The sequence below is a fragment of the Ascaphus truei genome, chromosome 1, assembly GCF_040206685.1.
Source record: "Ascaphus truei isolate aAscTru1 chromosome 1, aAscTru1.hap1, whole genome shotgun sequence".
In the NCBI taxonomy this organism is placed as follows: Eukaryota; Metazoa; Chordata; class Amphibia; order Anura; family Ascaphidae; genus Ascaphus; species Ascaphus truei.
This window is the reverse complement of record NC_134483.1, coordinates 323,712,787-323,727,888: the sequence shown is the minus strand read 5'-3', so window position 1 is coordinate 323,727,888 and position 15,102 is coordinate 323,712,787. Positions and strand designations below refer to the sequence as shown.

General features: G+C 42.3%; 1 protein-coding gene across 1 annotated transcript in view; it reads right to left on the bottom strand.

Moving 5' to 3' along the window:
• The window catches only part of ANTXR2 (ANTXR cell adhesion molecule 2), a 205,886-nt gene that overhangs the window by 181,379 nt on the left and 9,405 nt on the right, over positions 1 to 15,102 (bottom strand). The window contains exons 2-3 of the mRNA XM_075606579.1: positions 12,110 to 12,181; positions 5,282 to 5,353 (exon numbers count right to left, since the gene is read on the bottom strand). Coding sequence (XP_075462694.1) covers positions 5,282 to 5,353; positions 12,110 to 12,181 — 144 coding nt within the window. The remainder of the gene's footprint in view (positions 1 to 5,281; positions 5,354 to 12,109; positions 12,182 to 15,102) is intronic.

Genomic DNA, 15,102 nt, shown 5'->3' with positions numbered 1-15,102 from the left:
TACTGAGGCCCTTTGTGGCATGCCGTTTGCATACTTCAAAGCTTATATTGGACTCTCTTAATCTTCTTATGAGATCCTGATTTAAAGGGTACTATCCCATATGCAACATAATAAACAGTGGGGCCTGGTCTGTGCGATTAGTTTATAAACATTATCCACTCTCCCCGAGGCTCCTCTACGTTTGTCCTCCTGGTACCTAACCTTCTCAAACATTACCCTCTTCTTGTATACTCTCCATAATGTCATGGTCCCATGACAACACAGGGTGGGCCATTACACGCTAACCATACTAGTAACAGTTTTGAGGGGGGGTTTCATAAATAAAAAGTGGGCAGACGGATTGAACTTTTGCCAGGCCCAGAATATTTCAATTGAGCAAGGAGCAGGATTCAATACTGAGCTCAGCAGCCTGACCAGAAAGAACGTGATGATTCATCACCAACTTGTAAATCAGTGAAAAAAATCCCTAATGATTATCATCAGTTATTTGGTGATTGTAAACGCTTGATCATAAAACGAAATCATGCAACACTCCTGGGGTTCCCAGCACTCCAAAAGAAAACAAGAAGACTGATGGTGTATCAATAAAGAGTGTATATCGCAAGACACAACATCATAACCCAACTACTACATGTAAAAGCAAGCAGGGATATAAAAAATTACTCCTCCGACAGGGGACTATGGTACTTCCCTGCAGTCAGACCTGTGTGCCACACTGTCTGACTGCATTGTTTAGAAGTGATTTATTCACTAGACCCAGGGTGGGCAACCCTATCGCCATTCGCCACTTGTGGCGAATTGTCAGTTAAACTGTGGCGAATAAGGCAGCCGGGACTCTCAACTCCCCCCCCCCCCCCCGCAACGGCCCCCTCAACCCCCCTCTCCCCTTCCGTGGTAGGGAAGGAGCGTGTGTGTGGCGCTCCCCCACCCGCTCCAGCGTGTGCTCACTCCCCTCCGAGCCCACTCCAGCTTGACCCGCTGACCGCTCCAGCATGATGCGCACCCCCCCCTACAGCCCACTCCAGCGTGATGCGTTGGCCATCTGCCAGCCACCCACCCGCCAGGCAACATTGCTGTCACCAGCCCAGCCAACACTGCCTCCGCCGCGCGATCTGGTAGGCATGGGGGGCGGGTGCTTGATGAGGGGGACTGCTGAAAGGGTGCTGGGGGGGAGAGAGATCAATGGTGCCGCCGGGGAAGGGGGGGAGATCAATGGTGCTGGGGGGGGGGGAGATCAAGAGTGCTGGTGGGGGAGAGCAAGGGTGCTGGTGGGGGGGAGATCAAGGGTGCTGGGGGTGGGGAGATCAAGGGTGCTGGGGGGGGAGATCAAGGCTCTGGGGGGGGAGATCAAGGGTGCTGTGGGGGGGAGATCAAGGGTGCTGTGGGGGGAGATCAAGGGTGCTGGGGGGGGAGATCAAGGGTGCTGGGGGGAGATCAAGGGTGCTGGGGGGGGAGATCAAGGGTGCTGAGGGAGATGATGAGAGGGGTTAAATGAGATGGTGATGAGGAGATGGTGATGATGATGTCTAATCATGGCTAGTGGTGGTGGCATGAGAGGAGGATGAGGAGGAGGGGGGTTGCGGTCTGAGGGCCGTTCTATAGTGTGTGCGCTTGCTGCGCCGTGTGCGCGTGCGGCAGTTATAGTTTGCTGAGGTTAGTCAGCCTTTCTATAATGGTGCTGCGCGTGCATGGCAGCGAGTGTGGAACCGACCGACGGGGGGAAGATGTGGAAAAGAAAGATTTCTCGCCGCTACCGCCGCTGAAATGTATGTGTGTGTACGTACAGTACAATGTTAATAAATACTTTATTAAAGTATTTCTTTATTTATTTCAAACTTATTTATAACACACACAGTGCCTCACTCGCTCACAGCATACACACAAAAAGCATGCGGCAATTGCACGTGCGTTCGCACACACTATAGAACGGCCCTGAGAATTTATAAACTTGTTCAAACAGTGTGTTTAAAATTTTCGCATGCGCAACACAATACCTCAATTTTTACATGGTGTGGCTATTTTCACTTCTAATTCGCCACACCTGTGGCTACATTGAAAAATAGGCTGCCCACCCCTGCACTAGACCCTCTCTTTGTGTGTCACTAGTGTTTGTTTTTATCTTTATCAGGAGGAGGATTGGGTTTTGAGGGTGCAGGGAAGTACCATAGTCCCCCACATCCTTCCCTGTTAGGGTTTTCCCTACCCGTTTCCCATTTTTCTGTGATTTCACATTCCCCTCCCCACTTCCTCTCCTCCCCTACTCCCCTTCAGTCTGTACCTGCAGTCATTTTTTATATCCCTGTTTGCCTTTACATATAGTTGCTAATGATGAGTAATGATGCTGTGTCTTGCAATATACACTCTTTATTGATACACCGTCCCATCAGTCTTCTTGTTTTCTATTGGCGTGCTGGGAACAACAGGAGTGTTGCATAGTTTGTTTAGGAGAGATTTGGGGTCTCCGCTTGTTCTCGTGCATCAATTACATTTAAGCAGTCCATACAGTCCATGAACGGTAGTGCTGCCTTCGCTACATACAGTACTTTCTATAGAAAGAAATCAGCGTTATATAAGGTGCCATCTATTATTGTTTGCTATTAACACACAGGGCTCATTTAATTTTATATATATATATATATATATATATATATATATATATATATATATATATACAGGTGCTGCTAATATATATATATATATATATATATATATATATATATATATATATATATATACATACATGTTGAGTGCTACATGCTCAATTTTCTGTTGCCTCTTGGACTAAAGGGATTTGCTTTTTAAACTTAGCAAAAATGTATGTTTCCTAATTAGTTAATATTATGAAATGAGTAATTGTTAGCAAAGATATCAAATACTGTATCATTAATGTGAGGATTGTATCAGTAGCCAAGGAAAGCAGGAAATGGATATACTTATAGTCCATTCCTAAATGCCTAGACAGACGCTTGCAACATTTCAGCCACCACCACCTCTATCTGCTGGTTTAAAAGCATCTTTACAACTCCATTAACAAGAAAATTGTAATAAGTGATGGGTTTCAGGGAATAATTAGTAAAACATAAGGAAGATGTGAGAAAAGTTTAAATAAGAGCATGTTTCCCCTGCTCTTTGGAAAAAAATAGGCCTATCTATTAAATCATGAAGCTAACCAGGGGCGTAACTATAGCCCGGGCAAAGCCTGGGGGCTTGCGCTCTTTGGGGGCCCGCTCTACACGCCTGTCGGCAGAGGCAGGCAGGAGGAGATGACAATACGCGACGGCGGGGAGATGATTGTACGCGGCGAGGAGATGATGGTAGCGGCGGCTGGCCGCCAGCATTGATCAGAAGAGCAGTCGGCAGAGGAGGTAGGGGTTGTACTGAGGCACAGCAGGATAGCCGGTGAGGAGCGCGTCCCGACGGTCTGACCTAGAAGTCTTTCTTACTTCCGGTGTCTGCTGCCACAGCGCGCTCCTCACCTCGTGCTTCCTGCTTGCCTCAGTACAACTCCTACCTCCTCTGCTGGCTGCTCTTCTGATCAATGCTGTGGCCGCCATTGCGTACCATAATTTCCCCGCCAAAGGTAGGCATGAGAGAGAGAGCTGAGTGGGAGAGAGAGCTGAGTGGAGGGGAGAGAGAGGGCTGAAGGGGGGAGAGAGAGAGAGAGAGATGAGGGAGAGAGAGAGCTGAAGGGGGGGAAGGGAGAGAGGTGAGGGAGAGAGAGCTGAAGGGGGGAAAGGGAGAGAGCTGAGGGGGGAGAGAGACAGAGCTGAGGGGGGAGAGCGAGAGCTGATGAGGGAGAGAGAGAGCTGGTGATGGTGAGGTGTAGAAATGAGGTGGAGAGAGAGCTGTGATGATGAGGTGGAGGGGAAGAAATGATGAGGGGGAGAGAGCTGGTGATGGTGAGGTGGAGAAATGATGAGGGGGAGGGAGAGCTGGTGATGGTGAGGTGGAGACATGATGAGGGGGAGGGAGAGCTGGTGATGGTGAGGAGGAGGGGGGGGAAATGATGAGAGGGAGAGAGAGCGCTGGTGATAGTGAGGAGGAGGGGGAGAAATGATGAGGGGGAGAGAGAGCTGGTGACAGTGAGGAGGAGGGGGAGAAATGATGAGGGGGAGAGAGAGCTGGTGATAGTGAGGAGGGAGAGAAATGATGAGGGGAGAGAGAGAGCTGGTGATGGTGAGGAGGAGGGGAGAGAGCTGGTGATGGTGAGGAGGAGGTGGAGAAATGATGAGGGGAAAGAGAGAGCTGGTGATGGTGAGGAGGAGGGGGAGAAATGAGGAGGAGGGATAGAAAAATTGCAGTTACAATTAGTGGGGCCCTAAAAACAAATTTGCCCGGGGGCCCGCGCATTTCTCGCTACGCCTCTGAATCTAACTCTAGGATCATTATCCTGACTACAGACAGAGAAATACACGGAGAGACCCCGAGACAAGTAAAACCTACAACAACATATGGTATATGCAGATATGGTCTGGCTTGTATCACAGTTATTATTGGCCCTCTTATTGCCCATTCGGCTAGATCCATAATGATAAAGAACGCTTGTGAGCACTTTCTTATCTCAGGCAGGACCCCAACCCTGCCTTACCTCTTGATCACACAACATACAGTGCATCCACTGACATGCAAATTAGCATCTTTAGTGCAGCACTTTTTGCTTCTTATCCACTTAAGCTTGGATCGTTTTAAGCTCATGTCTGCCGTTTCACACAGCTTTTAAAGCAAAGCCTGAGTCAAAGAACATGGCCACGCACTTCATTGACCCAGGCTTTCCTTTACAAGCTGTGTGAAACAAAAGGCATACAGTTACAGTGGATAAAAAGCAGCACTGTACAGTATGCTGTGTTATTATGGAGTTCGGCAGGCTTGTGGACCTGAGACATGTAAAATGGCTTATATATGTTCATTATCATTACTGTACTCCATGTGGCGGAGGGGTTTTGTCACTTTTTTACTCCCTATAACTTGTTTGTGTGCTGTGGTTAGATACATGTATTTTAAAGTACAGTATAATAGACTCTGGCATCTCTTTATCCAGCAAATGTAAATGTATCAACCCCTTCAGTACCAGCGACCTACTTTTTGTACCAGCTTTGAAGCAGGGAGAGATAGATAAGTATCCCCCCCCCCCCCCCCAAGTTCTTTTCAATAAAATCAAGTGGTCAGATGTGATTTCCAAAAGACGTATTTAAAACAATTTAAAGACCAGTATACTTCCCACATATCCCCCTTAAAAAAATTATAACAGCTACCCATGCAGCTGCTCAGACTGTAAACATACCTGTCTCCCGTCAGTGGCAGAATCAGTTTGGGCTGCGTAGAAAACACTATGAAGGACAGTCTCATTCGAGGGCTGGAGGGGGAGAAAAAAAAGAGAGCCACCAAAATGTAAGCACAAAATATAACAGGGAGGGTTTTCACATGAGTTAGCATTACTTTTGTCATTACAGATCCGTCATTTTGAAGACAATTGAAGAGTCGGTGGTCTCAATCCACTTACTTCTGGACAGGTGTCCACTCCGCGCAGAGAACAGATCACAGTTGGCACTAATAGGCTACAAGTTGACAGTCACAGCAGGAAAGCTACTGAGTGAATGGATATGGAAGCTAAACTAGACTGTTCTTCAGAATCAGGCTGAAGCACAATTACAGAACTGTGGGGAAAAGCTTCAACCCCTGCTCTTGCTGTACCTGATGTATCTATTGTTTCTTATAAATGTCTTAACAAATATGAGAAGATCATTGTGGAAATGAGGTTGAACATTTACTGTACTTAACACCTTCGGTTATAAGTTTGGAGATTTTAAAGAGCCCCCTAACAAAGCAATAGCTCAAATCAATTGTTGTGTTCTTGCATGTGCAAATTACTAGCACTGCCTTTATTCGAGATTAATGCCTATGTAATAACAAAGGAGGTAGAGGGTATGATACCTTTTTACTGGACCAACAACTAGTTGATATGTTACAAGCTCTCAAACCTCTCAGGGTCCTTCATTGGGTAATTAATGCCTTTGAAGTATTATATGCATCAAAAAGCTCAACGAGAACAGCTCCATGATCAACAGTTCCGCTTTATTATTCTCTAACTTTTGTCGCCTGAAAGTGTTCGTCTAAAAAAGCATGTAGAAACTGGGCTACATATTTACTGATATATATGTCCTTCCTTAGGAGTCAGCGGTCTAGTTGTAATAATTTACCAATATATTTCACATATCATTTCAGCGTAGGCTGCCTTTGTCCTTCAATATTTCCTTACAAACACCGATACATTAAAAGGCTAACATTTTTGTTACTTAAAATGTTAATATAGAGAAGGTCATTCCTTATCTCAAGTGCTTAAAATCTTGTAACATATGGTAGAGAAATGCAGCCAATAGAAGTACAGTATATAGAATAGAATATATACATATACACATATACATATATACACATATACAGAGAGACAGGATGGATAAATCATCCAGGAAGACAGCCATGTTAAACAAGAGCGTCAAAAAAACAGTTTCAGCAATTTTATTTAACCTAACCAAAGTTATGGAGCAGCCAGAGTTTAAGTATATTTATTTTAAAAATTGACTGCCCATTAAGAAAGTCAGAAAGCAATTTTGCAACTGTGTTCAATTCACCGCCATCCTTAATGTTTAATGTGAGTTGAGTTGTCTTGTGCATAATTTTTATACAAATGCACAATATAGATATGCATGAACAACCACAATTCATATCTTCAGACAGGGATAGTGAGGAGTACCCCAACCAACCAGAGTATGCTGAATGCTACACCGTAGACCCAGTTTTCATTCTGATTCCAACAGTCTTAGTCTAACTAGATAACATGAAATGTTTTCTGGAAGACTGGTCACCCCTTTAAAACTTACATACCGCCTGGCATCTGGATAAACCAAGCATGGATTAACCAAGTCTGACTGCATTTGGCATGCTTCAAAAATAGCCATACAAGATAATTATCAGTTACACAATAGTGCAGTTTATCGAGACTGATTGCACTTGGCAGTCAGAGCAGTAAATTCTAAACTGCACACTGACCCATGCACTTCATAAAGCACTATTATTTTTAATTGAAAAGTATTGCAATAAATAAGACAAGAATCTCTCTTGTTGCTTTTTTATTGACCTAGTATATTGCAGATTTTATGGCATGCTTCCTATAGAACATGGGTGCCTATTAAAAAGGGAGCTTAATTCCTTATTTGCTTTGAATTCTGTCTTCCAATTAAAAGCTAGTTAAGGAGAACATTTTTTCCCCCCTACATTTGTATGTTGAGCAATTAGATAAATAAAAATGAACAACATACCTAAATGAACAGACATTCTTGCTTGTGGACTTATGGTTTAATCGTCATCAGAGCACCAGTCTAACTTATCTTATCTTGTAAAGAAATAAAAGCACTTACTCATGCTGTACAATCTCTGTCAATGTCCATAGCCGTTTCAATTTGCGATTTAAGGCCTAACTCTAAATTGATGCATAGAACATGAAATCGATATGGCATTTGTTAGACACTAAATCGCTATTTTGAAATGGGTTCTCTCTGGTAAAGCAGAGGGAGCCAAACACACCAAAAAATAGTAAAGGTTGAATTAATGCAAAAAGGTGCACCTTCATAAGGGTATTTAGAAATATGTAAATAGTGAAGGATTTCACAATGGAACATATGATCAGGACATCAGAGAAAAGCCAGCTGATAATAATAATATTAATAGTAATAGTAATAATGAAGTGTACAGTCTGATGAAAACCTAGGGGTTCATTGACAAAGGCATGGGAGTATTTATTACATGATAATACACTGAAAGCTCTACCATATTTGAGAAAATATGTTCATTTGTACTTACACTTTATAGTGTAAAGCAGGGGTGCGCAAACTTTTCTGTTTGCGCCCGCCCCCCCGTCAGCTCTCCCCTCAGCTCGTGGCCTTCTTCCCTTAACGTCTCAGAGCTTCGCGGCGTCATATGACGTCATGACGTCAGGTGACACCACGTCGGCATGGCAACGCATTGCCATTAGACCCCGCGGCGTCATTAGATGCCGCGTTGTAATAGTGACGCGTCACCGAACAGGCAGCTCAGACCAGGTAAGAGAGATTTACAGAGGCCTCGCGCCTCCTCCGGCATTTAATTTAAATGCCTCGGGGAAGAGTGCGGGGCCTCTGTAACCACCGCGCCCCCACCAGAAAATCGCACACCCCGCCCAATTTGTGCACCCCTGTTGTAAAGCATGATAAAGCATGATGTAATAAAGCAGCAATACAATTCTGTTTAAATCGGCACAGCTGTATTTTTGGTTGTTTATGCGATAGCAGGCATTTTAATTCTGTCATGTTAACAAGTGAACAACATTCTTTCTTATAGCGCTTTTCTCCCAATGGGACTTCATTCTGTAACTCTCCCAATATTCCAATTAGGTTACAAACTCTATAGGGCGTGGACTCCATCATTCTTATTGTTTAACTTCTTCTTTATCGCACTTTGTAAATTAACTCCCATTGGCGGTGCTATATTAATAAACATATACTGTACATACTGTACATACTGTACATACTGTACATACAGTACATAAAAGGAAAATGAAGTCTATGGGATTTGCAAAAACAAACGTTTTGTTCCAAACACTTTGCTCATGCTAAATATATAAAAAGCAACTCATACATTTATGTGAAGTCTTTGAAAGCACAGTGCAAACTCCACAATCCCAAGACCAAGATAATTATTTGATGTTTGACACCACAAATAACAAACAGCATGCTGCATCTGTTCATTAAATAATGAAAGTTAACTAGAAAGATAATATGTGGTGGCGAGAGAAGGCTGAAAGGGATGTAAGGTACATCTCAATAATGGTTCCATGGAGCAATTTAGACTCAAATCTCCTACCAGTTCCATAACCTGTTGTTTTTTGTTTTCATGTCCGTCAGAAAATAACATTAGGAGCTCCAAGAGTGAGTCACTGAAACATAACTTACCATTAACATGCTTTGATCCTATTAACATAAATCACAATGATGCTTTAAGTATTAATACATTTTTATGCAATTAAATCTGTCTGTTTAGCTATTTTAATCATACTCTGGCCTATTCTAATGTAAAAATTCATAATAGTATTCAATGTCTTATTGAATGCATGAAGACTTCCACTCAATTCATTAGTATATATTTAGGCCCATATTTACTAAGCATTGCTGTGCCATATGATACCAGATGATATCTTATGGCCTATTTACTTCAATGGGCTTCTGGCATGTGAAATCTTATCTGTTTTATTTTATTTTTTAAATAAATCAGTTCTATAGTATTAGATAGTGACTGTTTTTTTTTATTCAACTCTTAATGCCATTTTTAATGAGTTTAAAGCATCCTTTGATTTCTATCACAGCTTTTAACCCACCTCCCCAGCAGTGCAAGATCTATGCAACACTTTCCTGTTTGGGATAATTTGTTGCCAATATTCCTAGCACTTTGAGCTGTAAACTCAACAATAGATAATGCTATTTTACTAATATAAGGATACATTTTAGCTCTTGAGTTACACTGACTGAAGCAGCCATTATGTTAGCCACACAATCAGGATTTTGACAATTTATTTTGTAGCACCAAATGATTGCCAGCTTAGGTAACTATGTAGAATTGTACATTATCACATGTTTTACATATTAAAATAATAACGAAAAGGAAAAAATGTTGGAAAGTAGTATTGCTGCTTTAAATGTGATGCTCCGTTCAAGAGATACAAGCGTTTGAAATATTAAATGAATATAGTGCATTATAAAGGTTACCGTGGTAACCTCAGAAGCCAGATTTTGATGAAACCAAGGTTTTTAACACTAAAAAAAAACATGCTAAGGGGGCAAGATACTAGCAGCATATACATTAAACTCCTATAGGCTTTTGTGGGTGATTGCTGCTTTAAGAGGTTAGTGATGGAGGTGAACTATAGCATGCAACAGGGACATCTTTATTTACTAATTCAGAGAGCTGATACTGTATGTCCTTTGTTTTCAACCTGGGATACACACCCCAATGACACACAATAATTCTCTCTTTAAAATAAACAAGCTTGGTTATGCATTCCGGAATGAATCTTGCCTTATACACAGGGTCACATGAGGATGCCATAACCAATGTTGTACTGAGTAAGGAAGAAATGAAGAAGGAAACGTCATCTAAATCCTAATTTGATTTAGTATGCTTGCTGGAAAGACAAATAAGTAGACTAGCATTTGTTTGAGATGGTTGCAAGAAAAAAAAAAAAAAGGATGGTCAGGAAGACCTAATTTGCTGACACATAACGATAACTTTATTTCATATAGTGCTTTTCTCACAATGGGACACAAAGTGCTTCATGGTTACAATATAGTGCACAGCATATACTGTAGGAATTTTTACAGGCACAGTCCCTGCCCTGTAGAGCTTACAATCTATGTTTTTGGTGCCTGAGGCACAGGGAGGTAGGGTGACTTGCCCAAGGTCTCAAGGAGCTGACACTGGGATTTAAACCAAACTTCCCTGTTTCAAAGTCAGTGCCATGGTTTGCAAAGTCAGTGCCATGGTTTGCAAAGTCAGTGTCATGGTTTTCAAAGTCAGTGCCATGGTTTTCAAAGTCAGTGCCATGGTTTTCAAAGTCAGTGCCATGGTTTTCAAAGTCAGTGCCATGGTTTGCAAAGTCAGTGCCTTTACTCACTGAGCCATTCCTTCACATAGGCATGTGCAACATCACAAGTCTCCATGTTTAATGTACACATCTTCATTCTTCTGAAGTTGAACACGTTGTAACATAAAGCAACACTGATGAAGTCTACTTCCTTTCAGCTGTACATGTATATATTTAAACATGTATTCTCTAACACTCTACATTATATTTAATCGCATATAAACTTTTATAATCATACATGTTGTTTTTATTCAATAAATATTCAAATATTGTGAACAGTCTGATACAATAGAAATAGTTAAAACCAGAGACATAACATAAAACACAGACAAAGCTCAGTGCACATCCAGAAAAACTTATATACGGTACAGTGCCTAAATATACATGTATAAATAAAATGGTCTTTTAGTTTAACATTTTGGCCAAATTGTTGTAAGCCCTTGAGCCAAACTTCACGGCAGACCACGTTCAAGGGTCCCTACACTAATATAAATTCTTAATAACCTGTGCATTGCCAGGAAGAATGATTTATAATAAATCTGTCAATATGAGTTGCAAAAGTTCTAAGTCTGATTGAAGCTTTTATTAACCTGTACATTACCAGGAAAAGCACTCTGTAATAGATTTGTCACAATCACACTGCATGCAGGCAAGTTCCCCTGATAGTAGGAGATGCCATGGAGTGAGCTTTTAACCATTTAAATGTGGGAGGGAGTGAGCTTCAATTGGATAGGAGGTTGCCACCCTCCAAAACTCATATTGACAGATTTATTATAAATCATTCTTCCTGGCAATGCACAGGTTATTAAGAATTTAAATTAGTGTAGGGACCCTTGAACGTGGTCTGCCGTGAAGTTTGGCTCAAGGGCTTACAACAATTTGGCCAAAATGTTAAACTAAAAGACCATTTTATTTATTAGTTATTTATACATGTATATTTAGGCACTGTACCGTATATAAGTTTTTCTGGATGTGCACTGAGCTTTGTCTGTGTTTTATGTTATGTCTCTGGTTTTAAATATAAATTTCCATGCTCAGTAGCACTCCTCTGTGAAACTTATATGCTTATATATATGTTGTGGGTATTTTGGGGGTTCAATTTGAGCTTGTAGGTGTTCTGTATGTTTTACAATAGAAATAGTGCTGCAAAATACCTCTCAATACAATTAGCTTTGCAAATGTAATATCTAGGTCTATGAACTTATAGAGGGTTTTTTTTGCACTTAAATTACTGCTGTTTTAGTACATATTGCAGCACTAATGTGAATAATAGGAATAGAAATAGAACTAGAAACCTAAACCCTAAAGCCAAATCCGACTCACAAGTGAAAATGTACCTTGTTAACTGTGAACCACTATTGTATTAATAATTGTGCTGGGAATCACCATATTCAGCCAGGTGCATTCATATATTTATACATGCAAATAATAAAGTAACTTTACCTCACAAATCTTTTCGTGAGCTGCTCCACAAATCCATAGATCTCTATCCAATTATTTGCCACGCTGCCAGACCTAAAAAAAGAAAAACACTCACACGTGAGACAAAAGGGATGTTTCATTTTTTTTTAATAACAAGGTATCAATCTGCCTGTTACTTTAATCCCATTGTTTTTGTTATATGTTCAAAAGTACATCTCATTTGTGAACAGGACACACACCCTTAGGCCTCGACATGGTCAAAAAGACCGTGCTGAGGTGCGCTGAGGGGAAACATTATCCCTATCAGCGCGGCTTTAGACGGCGCTTCCGCACGCTTCCGCAGGCGTGTGGAGGCGTGTGGAAATGCAGGAGACAGGCAAGTTTACATTTTGCCGCTCATGGCAGCGCAGGGCCGGTCACGTGACTGCCAGAAGCCAATGGCAGTCCGTGACGTCGGCGCCGTGACGTGGCGCGCTAGCCCCGCCTCTCGAAAGCCTCCCACCCAGCACACAAGCGCGCTCGCTAACGCTCACGCAGGGACAAGAAAAATCTCTTGCTTGAGCAGGAGAGCATGAGTGTCAGCGCTGCCCAGCGCCTCTCCCTGCACCATGTCCCAGGCCTTAGGCTGTGCTTATAGTGCCGGCGACGTGATGTCGCGTCAAAAACAAATGCATTGTTGCCGTCGTTGGCGCTTATAGTGCACGCGACAAAGCGACAGAGCGACAGCGCTATCAAAGTCTGGTAGTCACTGTTACTCCTTGTGGCCAATCAGAGAGCTTCTCGTGCCTCTGCCTTCCCCTTTTATGACATCACTGGCCTTGTAGCCAGCGACGTCGCCTAAACTTGAATTGCAACTTACAACTGGTGACGTCATCGGTCGCCGTCGCCAGCACTATAAGCGCAGCCTTCTGCTTCAGCTGATCTGCTATATCAGTTCACTTTAAAATGAAAACTTGTGAACATGGGATAACTGAACATCTAGAAATCTAAAATTCCTAGCACAGAAACGCTTTAACCTTGTCCTGAAACTGCCAACGTGAGGACAAGTGGTTTATGCACCAATACACAATATATGTTCTATTCCTGGTGCCCTGAAACATATTTGTTTACACTGGTAGTGAGCATCTGAGAATAAAAGAAGTGTGTCTTTAGTTTAAAGCTGCAGTCCACTAGTTTCGCCAAATCAGTAGGCTTCTGCTGGGATTATGCATAACCCCAGAAGAAGCCTACTGATTACGCGAAACTAGTTGGGCTTTTTGGACCTTGGAGGCCACCATACCAACCCCTCTACAATCCAGCGCTGACGTCAGAGGTCTCCGGAACACCTGCTGGTGAGAGAAGCAGATGGGAGAAACTCTGTGTGGATGACAAGGCAGGATAAAAGTACCAGCTGCTGACGAGAGCAGAGTTATGGTTGGAGTGCGCCCCAAGTCACTCCCTGCACGCTACCTTGGGGGAGAGTGTGAGTTTACTTTATCCCCTTTGTGTTGTTTGTTGCTTGGAGATAAAACGTTATTGCACCAGCATTTCTGTAAGTGTTTCTTCCTACAGGTATCTATTAGGGCGGTTTAACATATGAGACTCTGGTTCAACGGAGGAGTGCACAACATCACTCAGCAGGGCTGGTATTATTTATTACCGTGCAATCACTTTATTATTCACTTTATTCAATTTGTGCCGTGAACACACATTTTATTCAATATCTTACATGTGTGGGTTTTTTTTTAAATCAGTTCTGTACTATGAGAAAATACTTGTAGCATTTTCTTTAAAAACAACAACTCTGAATGACATTTTTATTGTATTATAATGTAATGTCATGGAACAAGAACTACATTTCTGACTCACCTCCCTCTCTCCTTTGCAGCTTCTGCCTGTCAGATCTTATTCTTAGCTGCATGGAGTGTGCACACACATACTGTGCCTGTGTAACTCGCAACAATGTTGTATTTCTTGCCTCTGGGCATGAAAGCAGTGAGCTGCTACTGCAGCCCCTGTGATCCTCACCAGAATGGGCTAGTCTGCCCCCCCTCCTGTTTGTTCAGAGATAGTCTGCCCCTAGACTATTCCCTTTAGCCACACTGCCCCTCACTTCCTTTTCCACCCTGGAGACAGTGAGTACAGAACCCCTTCTCTGTTCATCCCCCATGGTGAGGCCATCTCTTTTTACCGGTTTCTAACTAATAATCACCACTACATACCATCCACAAGTATCTGTATCCTGCTGCCTTTTCCCAATAAAGTGTAGGAAATATTACAGGGCTTGGGGTGATTTAAAAGGGAACTGTGTTAATGCTATCGGGAGCCATTCACACATCAAACGTGACCCTGGCTTCAGAAAATGTAACAAGCCTTTTTTTTTCTATAGCAACCATCTAGAAAGTCACAAATACTGAGTCAATACTCCTCTGCAGCCATTTAGTGAACCCCTGAGCTGAATCCTCGCTGATCAAACACAGGAGAACGGATTGATTGGCAACTTAACTAATTACTTATCATTGTGTGGATTGTATTGATGCACAAATTAAAGGAAAAAAAACGGCAGCTTGGACTGCTGCTTTTAAAAAAAAAACATACAAAGTGCCCCAAAAATGCGCTTCAGAATGAGAAGTGACTAAAGAATAATAAACAGCCTATTAGAATGTCCACTAAAGATGGGAGTACTTCTGTCTCTTGTAGAAAATGGGTCAAATAGAAAAATAGAGAAGCACACAACACCGCCTAGAAGGTGCAGACACCTTAAATTGTTACAACAATAGAAATACAGCTCAACCCCGTTATAACGCGATCCGTTACAACGCGAATCCGCTTATAACGAGATGCAAGCGTGGCTCCCAATTTTCGTATCTATGAATACTTTACAACACGATTATTGGTATCTTAAATACTTTATTGTACAATGCATACAGTTGTACATTATTTCAAACGCGATTCGCTTGTAACTGTCACGCTGTGCAGCCCATAGACCAGGCCAGTCCCTTGTACTGAGGTGGGATGTTGAATATACACACCGA